The 20,212-nt window shown below is 38.8% G+C and overlaps 1 protein-coding gene across 1 annotated transcript in view; it reads right to left on the minus strand.

Moving 5' to 3' along the window:
• LOC121990937 overlaps positions 1–20,212 on the minus strand; it is a 38,122-nt gene that overhangs the window by 518 nt on the left and 17,392 nt on the right. Inside the window, exons 2-4 of the mRNA XM_042544983.1 lie at positions 5,253–5,530; positions 4,602–4,663; positions 745–921 (exon numbers count right to left, since the gene is read on the minus strand). Of these exons, the coding sequence (XP_042400917.1) occupies positions 809–921; positions 4,602–4,663; positions 5,253–5,530 (453 nt within the window). The 3' untranslated portion in view covers positions 745–808. The remainder of the gene's footprint in view (positions 1–744; positions 922–4,601; positions 4,664–5,252; positions 5,531–20,212) is intronic.

Genomic DNA, 20,212 nt, shown 5'->3' on the forward strand with positions numbered 1-20,212 from the left:
CAATGCTTTGAAAATCGAACTAGTATAATACCTAGTTGCTGGTATTAAAAACGTGTAGTAAAAAAATATATTAAATAGAATAAATATAATTCATATAAATCAAAACTATAATGGGATGACAGTTAATTTGGAAAAAAGTCATTAAATTGACCTTAATGGAACTTCGTACAAGGTTGTATTTTTTTTTTAAAATTTCTTACTAGTGATAAGCTACTTTATAATAAATGTTTGGCACAATTTTTTCCCCCAATTATTTCTATGAAATTCTAATTTGACTATGAAATAAATTTATTCTTGTTTGTGGAATATACCGAGTAGGAGGTGATTAAAAGGGCAAGGTTAGTCAAAAAATCATCTCAGCAAGGTCTACTAATCATGCCTATGTTGGAACAGCTGGGCACCAAGATTGTAGTGTTTTAAGACGACGAAACTGAAACCACCATAGGTACTGAAATTCTAAATCTTGAAATGATTCAAGTAAACAAAAAACTAATAAAAAATAATAAACCGAGTAATTGGTCCTGTCCAACAGAATTTTTCTATTAATCATCAAGATAAATCGAAAAACGCTCGTGACAAACGGCCAAGAAGCCCAATATCTTTTGATTGCGTGCCACATTTGAAGAAAAAATTCCTACAAATTCGTCATAGCAATCGTAGTTCCCTGGATGATAACCTGATAGTTAACCAGCAAAACCTAATGGTCATCCTAATGGAGTGTTATTCAGAGATGAAAGAGCATACCAACTGATATCTTTGATAAGGGCTTCCCATTCTTCTAATGATCTACGCCAGCATAAAATCATACTCATCCATCTCCACTTTTTCGTCTCAGCTTTGGATACTCGTACTCTTCTCCTCTAGCTGCTGCTGCTTCTTTCTTCAATTTGTTGTTAAGCTGGATGCAACAAATCAATGTCTCTGCACTAGCATGAATCATGAAAATATAGTTCTTATTTCTCAGAAGGAAAAAAAAAAGACAAATAGCATCAAACAACTGCTCGCTCCCTGCAATATTTGACTAGCAAATCCAATATATCAGAGAAAAGAAAATGTATTTTTTGTTTCCTACATACATGCACAAATTGTCATTCTCCCCCAAGTTTCTTGATTGTCCAATAAAAACAACAGATGTCTTCAAACAGTAAAAACGAAACTCCTGGAAGCAACTACCCTGATAAAGCATTGCGAACTTGAGAGACCCAAAATTGTTGGGCCAAAAAGTTGAAGATACATTTTATATTATGTTTTATGTTTCCCCTTGATGGATAAAAAAATGCCAATAATAAAAGTTTCAACATCTCTTAATCCAGCAACATGATACTAAAGCATAAAAGAGAAGAGAGGATCTACATCTCATGAGATAACCTAGGCAAGCAGTAAGATCTAGTTCTTTGATATTTGTATTCTGATAAGGAAAAAAAACATCGAGAAGATACATCAACTTCCTCTTCATAATAAGCCAACAATCAATCAAAAATTATCTTAAAACAACATGAAAGTAGCCACTCACCAGAATTACTTTAGCTAGCAAAGCTTCCTTATAGTATGCTTGTGTATATTGAACAGTGTTTTTCCTTAAATTTATCAGGATTTTTCTCTTCATGATCCAGAATCATTTGCTCACAATTATGCAACTGCCACAATTGTGTGTTCACAAGAAAGCAGTAAAATGTTTGATCTAGATAGATGAATTAGAAACAGAAGATAACTACAACTGTCCCTGAAGTTCTCCAAAATCAGCATCCTCGACTAAAAAGAAACTATCAGCAAAGCACAAATTAATATGTAACCACATGAATAACTTTGGTTCATTTTCTGCAATGCCAAAATTATACTACATTCAAAACTTTTAAAAGCCTCTAATCCACTGAATATTTGACTTCCATATATCAAAAAATGGTCATTGTTTATTTTGGACCCAGCAACTAACATATATTCAATAAACTTAAAGCATGTTTAAACCACCAGAAATATGTAGGGATTTATAGAAGTTTGTGGACCAGTTTTTTTTACTAGCAACTTACAAATGACATCCTTGACTAAGGGGAGTCCTATATTGTGCATGCTTGCTTCTAAATAAACAATCGGCAACAAAATGTGGCATATATTTAGGTAACTATTTACCAAGTGATCAAATGAGACTTCTATAACAACATTGTAAAGATGTGATTTGAAATAAAATTTGACAGCAGTCTTAAGATTCTACCAACTTCTATTAGCAGTTCTTTTCACAATTTCATTCACAGACTAAGCTTTCAAGAACTACCAAATCAAGATTTTTTTTTTTCAGTTGGAAAATAAAATGTGACAAATAATACAGGTATGGCTACATAATGTCCAGCACTTAATATTGTAACAAGCCTTTTGCTATGGCAACCTTAAACTCTATTACCAAGTTCCCTCCAATATACTACAATGGAAGGGAGAGCCTCGAATCGATTTCTAGCTATAAGTTGTAATTGATTTATGTATATATCTTAGTAAAAACTAAAAAATTAGGTAAAATAAACTTTATAAATTAAACCACCATTGCTGACAGAAAGCCTCTATGGTCGGTTAACATCAAAATTAAAGTATCATACAACAACTGTGGTCATAGAAATTGGAAATATCATGAAATAAGCTCGAGGACAAACTCTAAAATAGGTGAAGGACTTGAAACATGTGAAAGGTACAATATATAATGAGGAAATCAATTTTGTAAAATTTAAGACCGATTAAGTTTTCCAAAATATCCCCTTTTTTTATTCATGAAGCAAAATGCCATCCAACATTAATTGTTGAACTATCAAAATTTTGAAGTCATCCAAACTGAAAGTATGTGATAAGACAACATAGGGCAGTGCTTGCATCTCTCCATGACTCATCCTTGGATTCCATCTACCAGTAATGGTGAGAAAATGAAATACTAGAAAGAGAGAAGGGGAAGCGGATAAACACCAATGGACCGCCGTCAAAGCAAAAGATTCTCTTCCATGACTCGTCTTCCATTTCAGCTACTGATCATGGGAAGGAGATGAAACAATACAAGGAAAGAGAGAGGCAAAGGATATGAAGTAATGCAAGAATTGAAGAAATAGAGATATAATCATATCCTATACTTCTACCTATTCTGGTTCCATTTGTCATGCCCCGAAAAAGTCCCTGCCCAATAAACGAACAACATTTTCCCTCTTTTATGATAATATATGAAACCTGAATACATAGCCACATGGTTAAACAAAAATAAGAACTCAGCCCATATGACTGGAAACAACCACAACCACGTAAGATAAATAGCAGCCCACACGCCTGGGAGAAAAACACAGCGGAAGACATAAAGTAAACTACATGAACAAAACAGCGGACTGCGAACTGACACGGCTTGACACAACAACCATCAAACCGAACAAAAGACCAACATAAGATAAAAATCCGCACTCAAATTAATTATTAGATGAACATGTTCGGAAAACCAAAATATAAGTAAAAGACAGCAAAAACAAAACTCTCAATGCGACGTGGGACTAGCAGGCAGGATTCTCCAAACAACTCCATATATATATATATATATATATATATATATATATATATATATATCATTTACCTGCTATCTGAAGAAAGAAAAATACAAGTAGTGAGTCCAAAATGGCTGCGGGTAATAAAAGGTAGTGAATGATAATAATATAAGGAGAGCGAAAATATTTACTACAAAAGCAAGTGTGTCACTATAATCATCTGCTAACTAAAACATAACCAACAATAATAATCCTCCACTAACCTACTCAACCAGGTGTGAACAATAAATCAGGAATACATAAAGTACATACCTACCTGCATGAACAAATACATGACCGACATATAGCAAGTATATAACAAGCACTAACTGCAGAAGAACGCTCTATCATGGATGATCCGGGTAAATAAATAGTCACTGTTTACACGAATGATCTCGTAGGCAGAGGGTAAGTAAACAATCACAATCTGCGGGCGAACTCGCTACCACGAATGATCTCGTGGGTAGACAAGGTATATACGTAGCTGTTTAACTACGGACTGCATATAAACTCGCTACTACGAATGGTCTCGTGGGCAGTCGTATCTATATTATGATCACTGATCAACCACGAGTGGGAGACAATGATCGACAGAATATACCAACGGTCACTTACAACTCTCTCAACCAAGAGTGAGAGACAATGATCGACAGGATATATCAATGTAACAATACGTAGAAGGATCTAACCTCATTAGTATTTAGGCATGAGCTTAAATAACATACAAGGTCAAGTAAGATACTCAATATCTTACACTATAGTATGATTTTACAAATACATAAGCATGAATAAATATCAAGCCGATAACTTAGTTCAATATTCTACAACTATGCTACGGTATAGTATCGTTAGCATAATAGTACAAGTATAAATAATCATAAATAGTATGGATAACAATGAGACTGCATGAAAATCAAAATAGATCAACATACAAAATCAAGAAATAAAAGATCAAGCTCAAGAAATAAGAACGAATAGAGTCAAGGTAAATATAACAACTATCTAAACATAGATTATGCACTAAGATCAAAGTACTAAAGGAATAAGGCAGGAAGTACCCGCCTTCAATTGAAGATTGTCCTGAACTGTCTCCACATCGAAATGCCTGTCTCGTGTCAAAAGTCCTGTATCACCATATGTTATTTAGCCAATTACATATGAAATAAATATCTAAATCAAATCCCCAAAACTAATTAGGGTAATCCTAATCGAGCACAATCATTGATTAACTTCAACTAACCCAACTCTATGATTGAATTAGGTCGAGCTTCCATCAACTCTAATGAATCTGTCATTAGCCCACCTTGATTTCTTCTTATTTATTACTCAACCCAAATCTGCAATGGTTCCAATTAACTATAGCTTTACTAATCAACTTCTAACAATATGGTTATTCATTCGTCAATTCATTAACAGAATGAAATAATCTAACAACTAACCTGATTAACAAATCCCCTAGTCAGAAATCCAGAATTCAATTAATGTACTAACCGATTACCAATTCATTAATCACAGTTTAATCAACTCCTAATAACAATTAATCAACACAACCCACCAATCTTTTAATACCTGAGGTTAACATCACTATTACTGTTCGAATTCCTCCATATTTTATCCTTCCTAAATCCATCGCAAAATGTAACCAATCCATAATTAACTTAATTAACCAATCTCTTAACTGAAAATTCATAATTCAATTAGACTAATACTCACTTAATCTTTACCTTAATACTCCGGCAGTGGCCGACCTCAATGGTGGTGGCGATCGTGGTAGCTGCGGAGCCGCGGCTACGGGCTAGTAAGGTGGCCACGTCTGACCAGTGAGGAGGGGAGGGGCGACGACAGGGCGACGGTGAAAGTGAGGTGGCGCCGGTGTCACAGCGCTGGGCTCCCGCGACATGACGGCGATGGCTCAGAATCGGGAGGTGTCCCCAACGGAGCGACGACAACGGGCAATGGCGACAAGGGAGGCGGCGGTGGCAGTAGAGAAACTAGGGCACGGAAGAGGCCAGAACAAGAGAGAGGGGATGTGCGGTGGTCAGAGGAGGACATGCTACGCCGGTGATGGAGCTTAGCGGCAGCTGACGATGGCGACAGATCATGCGACCATCGCCTGGTGGCAGCCGGTGACGGCGACGAATCGGGCGAGACCGCGCCGCACGGGAGAGGGGAAAGGGATCGGGTGCGAATGAGCACAAACCTAAGTTTCCTTATTTATACTTAGGCTTAATTAATCTAAAGAAAAAACAAAGCAGCCCCTGAACGCTTGTTTCGTGTCATAAAACTATCATGTATCACCTAAAAGTCTAAAACACTATGATTTTCTGATTAGACATAATAACTATCCTGATAGTTCATAAATTAATTGGTCAAGGTTTAGACTAAAAATTAAATAAATTAATTTTTTTTAATCAACCGAACTTATCAAATTTTTCTATAAAAATTAAACTAATTGAATTGATGAAATATTAGTTAATTCTATTTTTATCGAATTAATTAAAATTTTAAAATCTTATTTGATTTTAATTTTTAAAAATTAATATTTTATTTAATTAATTATATTTAAATAAAAATAATTAAATTAATATTCTTATTTAATTTAATTGAATTATAAAATTTAAAACTAAAACTAAACTAAATTAACTGAAAATTAAACTATTTTTTTTAAGAAAAATTAAAAGCTAAATTAATTGTATTAAAATTTTAAATTTGGCCAGATTTTACGTATGCATAATAGAAACAAAATTGATAAGTACTTTGACTAAGTGAAAAAAGAGGCCCTCGGATAGTGAGCCTAAGTGGTCATTCGTCTTCGTTACATATCCTGTTGGAGAAAATGGCGTGCACCGAGACATTACATGGTGAACCTGGATCGGCTACAAAACTTAGTATCCAATACGACTGCTCCAGAAAGGAATAGAGAGCCACCCATGCTTTTGTTGGGACTTTCAGGCCGCAAAAATCGCTTTTTGCATTGCGGAAATCCCGAAGTCTCACCACGGATCCGTGCGAAGATATAAAAAATTTACATGTACATGTTTCCTATCCTAGATCTACACTAAATTTACAAGAAAGTGAGTATACCTTTGAAGCGAAACCCTTCGCAAATCCCGCTCGTCCAAGGTCCGTCGGATCTCAAGTGTATTCAAGTGTACACACCTCTAGAAGTATCCACACGAACAAGAGATGAAGAGGAAACCTTAGAGTGTGCTAGCACCCCAAGGAGTCTCAGCAAGGATGAGAGGGAGAGCAAGAAAGAAGAGAGGAGGAAGAAGATAGATTGAACGAGCACACAATGCTATTCAAGCACCATCATGTGGCCGGCCACATTTAGAGGGTTTTAAACCTCCATGGGATACCAAGAGTCATGGCTCTTGGTCTCCCTCATGAGGTGACACTTGGTCAAGTCAATCTTGACCAAGTAAAGAAGCCTTGATGATGTGGAACATCATCATTGGCCGGCCCTATGCTAAGTCACAATGACATGACATTTAGTCAAGTCAAGGTCAAGTCAAACTTAACTCTTCATCTTCCCTCTCAAGTCAAGTCAAACTTAACTTAAATTCTCCCATGGTTGATCAAATTTAACCATTGATTCAAGCTAATTTGATTTAATGAATCTCTATCCATTAAATTAAATTGATTTAATGAGTCATAATCTAAATTAGACTCATTCAATACATGAATCAAATTGAGTCCAACTCAATTAGTCTAATTTGGATTACTCTTAATCCAATTTGGTTCATCATATGAACCTAATCCTCTTGGTTCATCATATGAACTCATTCTCCATTTAATTGCCCTTTGTGTGTGACCCTATACGTTCTAGTAACGTTGGCAATGCTCCTAAACCCATTTAGAAGCATAAGTAATGAGCGGTATCTAGCAACACATCATTACTACCCAAGTTACAAGAATGTTGAGATCCAACATCACCTTCTGACTACTAATTGTGACCCTTCACAATATATGATAATGTCCTTCTATCCTTGACATCTTGATTGATTAAATTGAGGCATAGACCGTGTCATCCTCTAATCAATCTATATCTTGAACTCCAAGTAGACTCACTTTAAACAAATGAGCTCAATATCTCATATTGACTCATTTGAGCATTGCCATGCACTTAGTGATCTCACTCTATCAAGAATGATGATGTCACTCCCGTCATATAGGAGGATAGATCTCATCTACATTAGGGGTGTCAAAAATGAACCCGACCTGACGACCCAACCCGAGTCGACCCGAAAAAAATCAGGTTCGGGTTGGACATTTTCGGGTTCAGGTTGGGTTCGGGTTGGAGGGTTGGAGAGTAAAAGAATTTCGGGTTGGGTCGGGTTCGGGTTGACCCGGGTTGACTTAAATATAGGGTTTTGTGGGTTTTTTTAGGGTGAAATCAAATTTTATTTTAAAAATTTAGATGTTTTTATGTATATTAATATCATATTTGTATGATAATGATGGAGTATTGAGATAAAAGTGAAGAATTATAGGGAAAATAACCCAAAAAAGTCATTTTTAATCGGATTTTCGGGTTATATGGGTCGGGTTTGGGTTGATCGGGTTGGTCAGGTTCGGGTTCGGGTTGAGGTGTTTTGGGTTGAAGTCGGGTTCGGGTTGGGTTAAAAAAAAAAACTCAACCCGACTCGACCCGACCCACCCGAATTGACACCCCTAATCTACATCACTCACATCCCTCTACATAATTTGTTACATACACAGTAATCGCCTTTATAGTCCACCCAGTTACGGGTGACGTTTGACGAAGCCAAAGTATGCAACTCCTTATGTAGGGAACCATGGTGACTTCAGGTCCAAGGACTGATAGTCATACTAATAATAGTCACATGAGAAAGTATATGACACTCATATAACGATTCATGATATTTCTCATAGCGGGTCATTCAGTATACATTCTCTAATGCATACCCATATGTCAACTTGATATCTCTATATCCATGACTTGTGAGATCAAGTCATTGAGTTGACCTACATGCTAGTCTCAGCGCATTAACATTGTCCCTGAATGTTAATACTTGACTAGGAATGGTTAAGAGTAGTGTTCTCTATATCATCTCACTATCGATTCAACCAATCGATTGATATAGATATGAACCTTCTACTCAGGGACGTTATTATACTTAGTTATTGTTAGTTAGAGTCCTAGAGCCAATCATTTGATGATTGTTGTATGGACTTATTGTATCATATTCTTTTATATAAATAAAGGCATTTGTTTTGGTTATTATACTTACTTGTATTAGTGCCAAATAACTAAGTATAATAGCGTCCTTGAGTAGAGGGTTCTTACCTATATCAATCGGTTAGTTGAATCTATAGTGAGATGATATAGGGAACACTACTCTTAATCATTCATAGTCAAGTATTAACCTTCAGGGACAATGTTAATGTGACGGGACTAGCATGTAGGTCAACTCGATGACTTGATCTCTCAAGTCATGGATATGGATATATCAAGTTGACACATGGGTATGCATTGGAGAATGTATACTGAATGACCCGCCATGAGAAAGTATCATGGATCGTTATATGAGTGTTGATCCTGTCTAAGAAGCTGGACAAGACGGAGACCTGGAAGAAGAAACCCACTGTTGATGGAGAATAATGCCTGGAGAATGCTGATCCGAGAAACCCAAAGTGGATCTAAGAAGATGAAGCCCCAGAATGTCCTCTCGAGGCAAGATACCAATGGTGATGAGAAGATCCAATCGAAGAACACCGGCTTCGGAACTCCCAAGGCTTCCTGCGCACAAGAGACCAACCGAAACTACCGGTAGTGACCTAAGACCGGGGTGGGAATCCCTGGCTAGGCCCTTCGACACTCAAGTCAGTAATCTCTCTTGGTGTGAAAAAAGGAGAAAGAAGATGAACAATGGTTGAAAAATTAGGGTTCTGAATGTGCGCAGTGATGTGAACTTACCTAGCCAACGGAGAGGATTCCCCTTTTTATACCACTTCATATAACCTCCGTAGTCATGAAGTGGACCCCGGTTTGTTAGAGTTTGTTATGAGATGACGTAAGCTGTGTACTTGTGATGAATGACTTTTAAGGAATCTTTCTTGTACCCCAGATGTACCTTTTTTGTCGTTTAGCACCTGCAAAATAATCTAAAAACACATTTCCCGCCAAAATATATAATACCTGTCATATAGTCACATATTGCAGATATCTTCATTAATTATCTTATTTGAAATATTTACCTATCTCATGAGTCCCTTTAAAGTATTTCTATCGTTTCTTCCCGCCCCTCCTGCTTCTATTATATCATAGATAGCTCAATGTTCCTTGTATCGGTCGAAGTTAATCATGACTAGGTTTAGTTAATGATTATTATTCCTCATGAGGCTTCTGCCGACGCCCTTCTATGTTAATTATCCTAACTAGCACTAGGCTATATTTTATCAAGCATCTTTCCAAGGTATTGGTCAACCGAGCTGATATTAATCTTCCTTCTTGAGGGCATGTCTCGGTCAATACTAGTCTACACGCCTCAAAAGTATATCCCGGCCGATACTAGTCTTCTTGCTTGGGAGTATCTCCCGGTCGATACTGGTCTACTCGCTTTGGAAGGATATCCCGGCCGATACTAGTCTACTCGCTTAGAAGTATCTCCCGACTGATACTGGTCTACTCACTTGGAAATATCTCCCGGCCGATACTGGTCTACTTCTTTTGAGATATATGCCACTCGATATGAGTCTTCCTCCTTGGAGGCATGTTTTGGTCGATATTGTCCTACCTTTTTTAAGGTATATCCCGACCGATATTGGACTACTTCTTTGAGTTATATGCCAATTGATATGTGTCTTCCTACTTGGAGGCATATTTCGGTCAATACAAACCTATCTCCTTTTAAGGTATATCCCGGCCGATATTAGCCTACCTCCTTTTAGGTATATGCCAATTGATATGGGTCTTCCTCTTTGGAGGCATATCTCGGTCGATACAAACCTATCTTCCTTCGAGGTATATCCCGACCGATATTAGCCTACCTTCTCCGTTTGGTTATATTCTTTCCCCCTCTTATCGGGGACCCATGAAACCTAACCCATATCAAGTGTCATATACTTTCTTATGTGGCTATTAGTATGACTACTAGTCCTTGGATCTGAAGTCACCATGGTTTCCTACATAAGGAGTTACATACTTTGGCTTCATCAAACATTACCCGTAACTGGGTGGACTATAAAGGCGATTACTGGGTATGTAACAAATTATGCGGAGGGATGTGAGTGATGTAGATGAGATCTATCCCTCCTATATGACGGGAGAGACATCGATATTCTTGATAGAGTGAGACCACTAAGTGAATGACCATGATATGAGATGTTGAGCTCATTTGATTGAGTGAGTCTACTTGGAGCTCAAGATTTAGATTGATTAGAGGATGACACGGTCTATGCCTCACATTGATCAATCTAGATGTCAAGGATAGAAGGACACTTGTCATATATTGTGAAGAGTCACAATTAGTAGTCACAAGGTGATGTTGGATCTCAACATTCTTGTAACTTGGGTAGTAATGATGTGTTGCTAGATACCGCTCATTACTTATACTTCTAAATATGTTTAGGAGCATTGCCAACATTACAAGAACCTATAGGGTCACACACAAAGGACAATTAGATGGAGATTAGGTTCATTTGATGAACCTAAAGGATTAGATTCATGTGATGAACCAAATTGGATTAAAAGTAATCCAAATTAGGCTAATTGAGTTGGACTCAATTTGGTTCATGTATTAAATGAGTCTAATTTGGGTTTAGACTCATTGAATCAATTTAATTCAATGAATAGGGATTCATTAAATTAAAATTGACTTGAACCAATAGTTAGATTAGATCAACCAAGGGATAGAAGTGGTCAAGTTTGACTTGACTTGAGAGGAAGATGAAGGGTCAAGTTTGACTTGACCATTTGCCACCTCATTGGTGAGTTGACATTAAGTGGGCTAATGATGATGTGCCACATCATCAAGATTAGCACATGTGTGTGCCACATCATGAGGGAGATCAAGAGTTGTGACTCTTGATATCCCATGGGGTTTAAAACCCCTTCTTGAATGTTGCCGGCCACTTTAGTTTGAGGAGTTTCATTTTTGTGTGGTAACTCCATCTTCTTCTTTCTAAAGCTATTTCTTCTCCCTCTCCTCCACCTCCTTGGCCGAAACATCTAAGGGTGCTAGCACACCTTTTAGTTGTTTTCTCCATCTTTCGTTCGTGTGGATACACATAGAGAAGTATCTACTTTGATACTTTCAAGATCCGGCGAACCTTGGACGAGCGGAATTATGAGAAGGGCTTCGCATCAAGGGTACCTCTTAATCTTGTAGATCTAAAGTAGATCTAGAGGCATAGAAAACTCGTACATGAAAGTTTTTCGTAATTTTATTTCTTCGCACGGATCCGTGGCATGGGGGTTTCAGGGTTTTCCGCAACGCAAAAAGCGATTTTTGTGGCCCGAAAAATCCAACAGTGGTATCAGAGCCACGTGCGAAGCTCGTACGAGTTTTAATTTGAATTTTATGAAATTCTACAGATCTGTAAGTTTCTGTATTTTTTTATGATTTTTATTGATTTAATGGGTAATTTTCTCGTAGAAGCGACGCACAAGTGTTTAGACACTTGTAGGCTTTGACTACCGAGAAGATATTTCCGAAATGGCAATGTTTCACCCCAAATCCTTTTGGGACAGCGGACTAAGGCGCTATAGGATCGCTTAGGAACACTCGCGATGGTTATATCGCGGGTAGGGGCGCTGCCCCTGACCCTCAAGGGGCTTCGTTCCGCGATTGAGCCCGAAAATCGCTAAACGGGACCGCCGAGAATTTTTACTCATAAAAATTGTAAGAAGAATTACAGAAATTTATAGAAATTACATAATTTAGAATTATGTATTATTTTGTGATGGTCATGACCCAAAAGACCTAATTAGATTGGAAATTCTGTGTTGTAATTCATATTATGGCTTGCGTGCCATTTTCTGTGATGTGCGTGTTGTATGTGATACGCGACCTGCGCGTTGTGCCTTTCCTATTTTTATTTCTTGTTGTAAATTAGTTTAGACTCGAATGTAACTCGAGTTTCACTTTTGTAATGTACAAAATGGAGCGGTGGAAGGTCCACTCGAGACGGAGTTACGAGGAGGGTGCGAGCAACACAAGGTGGTCAAATGAAGGAGCTTGAGAAGCTATTGACCTTAGGTTGACCATCCGATCTTCTCATTGGCTTGAGAAGATCGTAGTAGGGCCATGACTAATCACAAAATATTTAATTAATTACTTGTGTGTGTGTATATGTGATGCATGCTAGAATAGTAATTAATTAGCGCCTTGACGATTAGATTAGATCTAAATTGCGTACATGATGCGCCCTAACGATTAGATTAGATCTAAATCGCGTATATGATACACCTCGTCGATTAGATTAGATCTCAATCGCGTCAACTCGAAATGCCTACCATGCCGTGATACCCATCACTACCTCGATCGCATGTTGTTGTTGAATCTGCCAAAGTAGAGCAACGCATACTATCTTGGTAGGGTGCGGAGGGACAATCTTGGTCCCGCCTATCAATGCATGGGTGAGTACAACTCAATTAGATTGAGTAACTAGTTAACTCAATTGGATCGAGTTTAACTATAGGCATTTTCCAATTGTTGGTAGATAGGACAAAATCACGTTTATATTAACTCTTGGGCGTATTAGCCAAAGTTAACTCGAGTTTTAATATAAATGCGGATCTTGATCCTATAAACAAGAGTTGCATAGAGATGTAATTGCTAATAAGTTACCTACCGATCATACTAAGTCTTGGGCGATCTAGCCAAAGCTAACTCAGGGCATAGTATGATGTGGATCTTGTCCCACATGAATTATAGAATTCAGTGGGAGCATCATTTAATTAAAGGCCTAATTAGATGATTAATTGGAATATGATATTTATTTTTCTGTATTTTTTTTTCCTGTTGTAAGATTACCATGACGTCAAACATGAACACCTTTTCTCTGCGTTCTGTCCTTGACAAGGACAAACTCAACGGAGCAAATTTCCTGGACTGGTATAGGAATCTGAGAATAGTTCTCACCCAAGAACGTAAACTGTATGTTCTAGAGCAGGCCATTCCGGAGGCTCCTCCTGCCAATGCCACGCGAGCAGACAAAGATGCTTACAAGAAGCATCAAGATGACGCATTAGATGTATCATGTCTAATGCTCGTCACCATGAACTCTGAGCTTCAGAAGCAACATGAGTTAATGAGTGCTTATGATATGGTTGAACATCTTCATCAACTATATTAAGGACAAGCGCGACACGAGAGATTTGAGATCTCTAGGGCATTATTTCAGTGCAAGATGTCAGATGGGGCTCCCGTAAGTCCATATGTACTCAAGATGATTGGGTACATAGAGAATCTACAGAGGTTGGGATTCCCACTTGGCCAAGAGCTAGCCACTGACCTGATCTTGTAGTCTTTGCCAGAGAGCTACAATCAGTTTGTCATGAACTACAACATGAACAAAATTGACAAGCCACTGCCCGAACTGCTTAGTATGTTACGAACTGCTGAGGTCAACCTTAAGAAGGTTAAGCCCAACTCTATTATGATGGTTCAGAAACACAAGGGCAAGGGCAAGCCTAAAGGCAAGGGAAAGTCCCAAGCCAAGGGCAAAGGCAAAGCACTGAAGCCTAAATGAGGGGTCGCCAAGGATGCTACCTGCTTCCACTGCGGTCAGATCGGGCACTGGAAGAGGAACTGCAAGGTGTACCTGGAAGATCTTAAGAAGAAGAGAAGTGAGACTTCCACTTCAGGTATATATGTTATAGAAGTCAATCTATCTATTTCTTCATCATGGGTATTAGATACCGGATGTGCTTCTCACATTTGTACTAATGTGCAGGCGCTGAGAAATAGCAGGGCATTGACGAAGGGCGAGGTGGACCTACGCGTAGGCAATGGAGCACGGGTTGCTGCTGTTGCTGTAGGGACTTATTTTCTATCTCTGCCCTTTGGGCTTGTATTAGAGTTGGATGATTGTTGTTATGTGCCTGCTTTAACTAAGAACATAATTTCAGTTTCTTATTTGGACAAGAAAGGTTTTTCATTTATAATAAAGAACAAATGTTGTTTAGTTTATTTAAATGATATGTTCTATTTTAGTGCACCTCTGATGAACGGACTCTATATTCTAGACCTTGAAAACCCTATCTATAACAAAAATACCAAGAGGTTCAAGTCAAATGACTTGAACAAAACCTATATCTGGCACTATCGCTTAGGTCATATAAATGACAAACGCTTATCCCAGCTCCATAAATATGGTTTGCTGGACTCATTTGATTTTGAATCATATGAGAATGCGAGTCATGCCTACTAGGAAAGATGACCAAGACTCCCTTTAGTGGACACAGTGAGAGAGCGACTGACTTGTTAGGTCTTATACATAGCGATGTATATGGTCCTTTCAATGTCACTGCTAGAGGTGGTTATAGGTACTTCATTACATTTACTGATGACTTCAGTAGATATGGTTATGTGTACTTGATGACACATAAGTCTGAATCCTTTGAAAAGTTCAAAGAATTCAAGAATGAAGTACAAAACCAGCTTGTCAAGAGTATTAAGATACTTCGATCAGATCGAGGTGGAGAATACCTTAGCCATAAGTTTCGTGACTATCTAGCTGAGTGTGGGATTCTATCCTAACTTACTCATCCTGGAACACCATAGTGGAATGGTGTATCTGAAAGGAGGAATCATACCTTATTAGATATGGTATGGTCTATGATGAGTCACACAGATCTTCCTATATTTCTTTGGGGCTATGCTCTAGACACGACAGCCTTTATACTCAACCGAATTCCATCCAAGGCTGTAATAAAGACACCATATAGGATATGGACTGGGAGAGATGCCCAGGTGTCTTTTATGAGGATTTGGGGTTGTGAGGCTTACGTTAGACGTCAAGTCTCAGACAAATTGGGACCCAAATCCGACAAGTGCTATTTTATTGGATATCCCAAGGAAACGAAGGGATATTACTTCTACATTCCCAGTTAACACAAGATAGTTGTGGCTAAGACTGGGATTTTTCTAGAAAGGGATTTTGTTTCTAGAAAGACTAGTGGGAGTACGTTAGATCTTGAAGAAGTTCAAGATGCAAATAATAGCACTGAAGCCTCGATGGAAGTTGAACTGGAACCACAAAGTGTTGTGGATGATGTTGTTCCACAAGGAGTTGAGGAACAACAACCAGTTCAAGTAGACATACCTCTTCGCTGGTCTGATAGGGTACGTCGTCAGCCTGAGAGATACTCATTTCTCTTATCTGACCATGATGACGTTGTGCTCATAGAGGATGAGCCCACCTCCTATCAGGAAGCTGTGATGAAACCAGATTCCGAGAAATGGCTAGAGGCCATGAGATCCGAGATGGAATCCATGTACACTAACCAAGTAAGGACTTTGGTTGATCCACCTGAAGGGGTCAAACCCATTGGGTGTAAGTGAGTCTTTAAGAGAAAGACTGACATGGATGAACTTATCTATAAGGGTCGCTTGGTAGCTAAAGGTTTCAAGCAGATTCATGGTATTGACTATGATGAAACCTTTTCTCCAGTAGCGATGTTTAAGTCCATTCGGATCATGCTTGCTATTGCAGCATACCATGACTATGAGATATGGCAGATGGATGTCAAAACTGCGTTTCTGAATGGAAACCTGCTCAAGGATGTGTACATGACACAACCTGAGGGTTTTGTAGATCCACAACATACTGGCAGAGTATGCAAGCTGCATAGGTCCATTTATGGACTAAAGCAAGCTTCTCGGAGATGGAATCTTCGATTCGATGATGCAATCAAACAGTTTGGTTTCATCAAGAATGAAGATGAACCTTGTGTCTACAAGAAGGTTGTAGGGGACATAGTTGTCTTTCTCATATTGTATGTGGATGACATACTACTCATTGGGAAAGACATCCTTTTGCTACAATCTGTCAAGACTTGGCTAGGGACTTGTTTCTCAATGAAGGACTTAGGTGAAGCATCCCACATTCTAGGCATACAGATCTATAGAGATAGATCTAAAAAATTACTTGGCCTAAGTCAGAGTACATATATTGACAAGGTACTCCTACGGTTTGCCATGCAGAACTCCAAGAAGGGATTTCTGCCGATGTCACATGGCGTGAGTCTTTCGAAGACTCAAAGTCCCTCTTCTAGAGAGGAGAGAGATCACATGGATCAGATCCCTTATGCCTCAGCCATAGGATCTATCATGTATGTCATGCTATGTATTCGTCCTGATGTCTCGTATGCTTTGAGCATGACGAGTAGATACTAGTCAGATCTAGGTTAAAGTCACTGGATAGCGGTCAAGAATATTCTTAAGTACTTGAGAATGACTAAAGAATATTTCTTGATATATGAAGATGATGATGAGCTAGCTGTAAAGAGTTACAGTGATGTTAGCTTCCAGACCAACCAGGATGATTATCGATCGCAGTCAGGATTCGTGTTTTGTGTAATGGTGGTGCTGTGAGCTGGAAGAGTTCGAAGCAGGACACAGTAGCTGATTCTATGACAGAGGCCGAGTATATTGCTACATCAGAAGCAACAAAGGAGGCAGTTTGGATCTGCAAGTTCATCACTGAACTTGGGGTGGTTCCTAGCATCGCTGACCCTATTGAGCTCTATTGTGACAACAATGGAGCAATTGCGCAGGCCAAGGAACCTCGCTCACACCAGCGAACCAAACACATACTACAGCGCTTCCATCTCATTCGAGAGATCATCGATAGAGGAGATGTGAAGATTTGCAGAGTACCCACTGAGGCTAACATTGCAGATCCCTTGACCAAGGCTTTGACACAGAGAAAATATGATGGTCACACTAGGTCATTAGGCCTTAGAGCCTACACTGATTGGCACTAGTGCTAGTGGGAGATTGTTAGTTAGAGCCCTAGAGCCAATCATTTGATGATTGTTGTATGGACTTATTGTATCATATTCTTGTATATAAATAAAGACATTTATTTTGGTTATTATACTTACTTGTATTGGTGCCAAATAACTAAGTATAATAGCGTCCTTGAGTAGAGGGTTCTTACCTATATCAATCGGTTAGTTGAACCGATAGTGAGATGATATAGGGAACACTACTCTTAATCATTCATAGTCGAATATTAACATTCAGGGACAATGTTAATGCGACGAGACAAGCATGTAGGTCAACTCGATGACTTGATCTCACAAGTCATGGATATGGAGATATCAAGTTGACACATGGGTATGCATTGGAGAATGTATACTGAATGACCCGCCATGAGAAAGTATCATGGATCGTTATATGAGTGTCATATACTTTCTCATGTGGTTATTAGTATGACTACTAGTCCTTGGACTTGAAGTCACCATGGTTCCCTACATAAGGAGTTACATACTTTGGCTTCGTCAAACGTCACCCGTAATTGGGTGGATTATAAAGGCGATTACTGGGTATGTAACAAATTATGTGGAGGGATGTGAGTGATGTAGATGGGATCTATCCCTCCTATATGACGGGAGAGACATCGATATTCTTGATAGAGTGAGACCACTAAGTGCATGGTCATGCCCAAATGAGTCAATATGAGATGTTGAGCTCATTTGATTGAGTGAGTCTACTTGGAGCTCAAGATTTAGATTGATTAGAGGATGACACGGTCTATGCCTCACATTGATCAATCTAGATGTCAAGGATAGAAGGACACTTGTCATATATTGTGAAGAGTCACAATTAGTAGTCACAAGGTGATGTTGGATCTCAACATTCTTGTAACTTGGGTAGTAATGATGTGTTGCTAGATACCGCTTAGATTCATGTGATGAACCAAATTGGATTAAGAGTAATCCAAATTAGGCTAATTGAGTTGGACTCAATTTGGTTCATGTATTAAATGAGTCTAATTTGGGTTTAGACTCATTGAATCAATTTAATTCAATGAATAGGGATTCATTAAATTAAAATTGACTTGAACCAATAGTTAGATTAGATCAACCAAGGGAGAGAAGTGGTCAAGTTTGACTTGACTTGAGAGGAAGATGAAGGGTCAGGTTTGACTTGACCATTTGCCACCTCATTGGTGAGTTGACATTAAGTGGGCTAATGATGATGTGCCACATCATCAAGATTAGCACATGTGTGTGCCACATCATGAGGGAGATCAAGAGTTGTGACTCTTGATATCCCATGGGGTTTAAAACCCCTTCTTGAATGTTGCCGGCCACTTTAGTTTGAGGAGTTTCATTTTTGTGTGGTAACTCCATCTTCTTCTTTCTAAAGCTATTTCTTCTCCCTCTCCTCCACCTCCTTGGCCGAAACATCTAAGGGTGCTAGCACACCTTTTAGTTGTTTTCTCCATCTTCCGTTCGTGTGGATACACATAGAGAAGTATATACTTTGATACTTTCGAGATCCGGCGAACCTTGGACGAGCGGGATTACGCGAAGGGCTTCGCATCAAGGGTAACCTCTTAATCTTGTAGATCTAAAGTAGATCTAGGCATAGAAAACTCGTACGTGAAAGTTTTTCTTAATTTTATTTCTTCGCACGGATCCGTGGCATGGGGGTTTCGGGGTTTCCGCAATGCAAAAAGCGGGTTTTGCGGCTCGAAAAACCCAATAGTTATTTGACACAAATACAAGTAAGTATAATAACCATAAAGAAATGCCTTTATTAATATATAGGAATATGATACATCGAGTCCATACAACAATCATCATATGATTGGCTCTAACACTAGTGCCAATCAATGTAGGCTCTAAGGCCCAATAACTTAGTGTGACCATCATGCTTTCTCTGTGCCAAAGCCTTGGTCAAGGGATCAGCGACGTTAGCTTCTGTGGGTACTCTGCAAATCTTCACATTTCCTCTATCGATAATCTCTCGAATGAGATGGAAGCGTCGTAGTATGTGTTTGGTCCGCTGGTGTGAGTGAGGTTCCTTAGCCTGTGCAATTACTCCATTATTGTCACAATAGAGCTCTATAGGATCTGCTATGCTAGGAACCACCCTAAGCTCAGTAATGAACTTGCGGATCCAAACTGCCTCCTTTGCTGCTTCTGATGCAGCAATATACTCGGTCTCTGTTGTAGAATCAACAACTGTGTCCTGCTTCGAACTTTTCCAGCTCACAGCACCATCATTCAAGCAAAACATGAACCCAGACTGCGATCTATAATCATCCTGGTCAGTTTAGAAGCTAGAATCACTATAACCCTTTACAGCCAGCTCGTGATCGCCTCCATATATCAAGAAATATTTTTTAGTCCTTCTTAAGTACTTAAGAATATTTTTGACTGCTATCAAGTGACGCTCACCTGGATCTGACTGGTATCTGCTCGTCATGCTTAAAGCATATGAAACATCAGGACGAGTACATAACATAGCGTACATAATAGATCCTATGGCTGAAGCATAAGGGATCGTATCCATGCGATCTCTCTCCTCTCTAGAAGAGGGACTTTGAGTCTTCGAAAGACTCATACCATGTGGCATCGACAGAAATCCTTTCTTAGAATTCTGCATGGCAAACCGTAGTAATACCTTGTCAATGTATGTACTCTGACTTAGGCCAAGCAATCTCTTAGATCTATCTCTATAGATCTT

Source organism: Zingiber officinale, chromosome 6B (assembly GCF_018446385.1).
Source record: "Zingiber officinale cultivar Zhangliang chromosome 6B, Zo_v1.1, whole genome shotgun sequence".
NCBI classification, from domain to species: domain Eukaryota; kingdom Viridiplantae; phylum Streptophyta; class Magnoliopsida; order Zingiberales; family Zingiberaceae; genus Zingiber; species Zingiber officinale.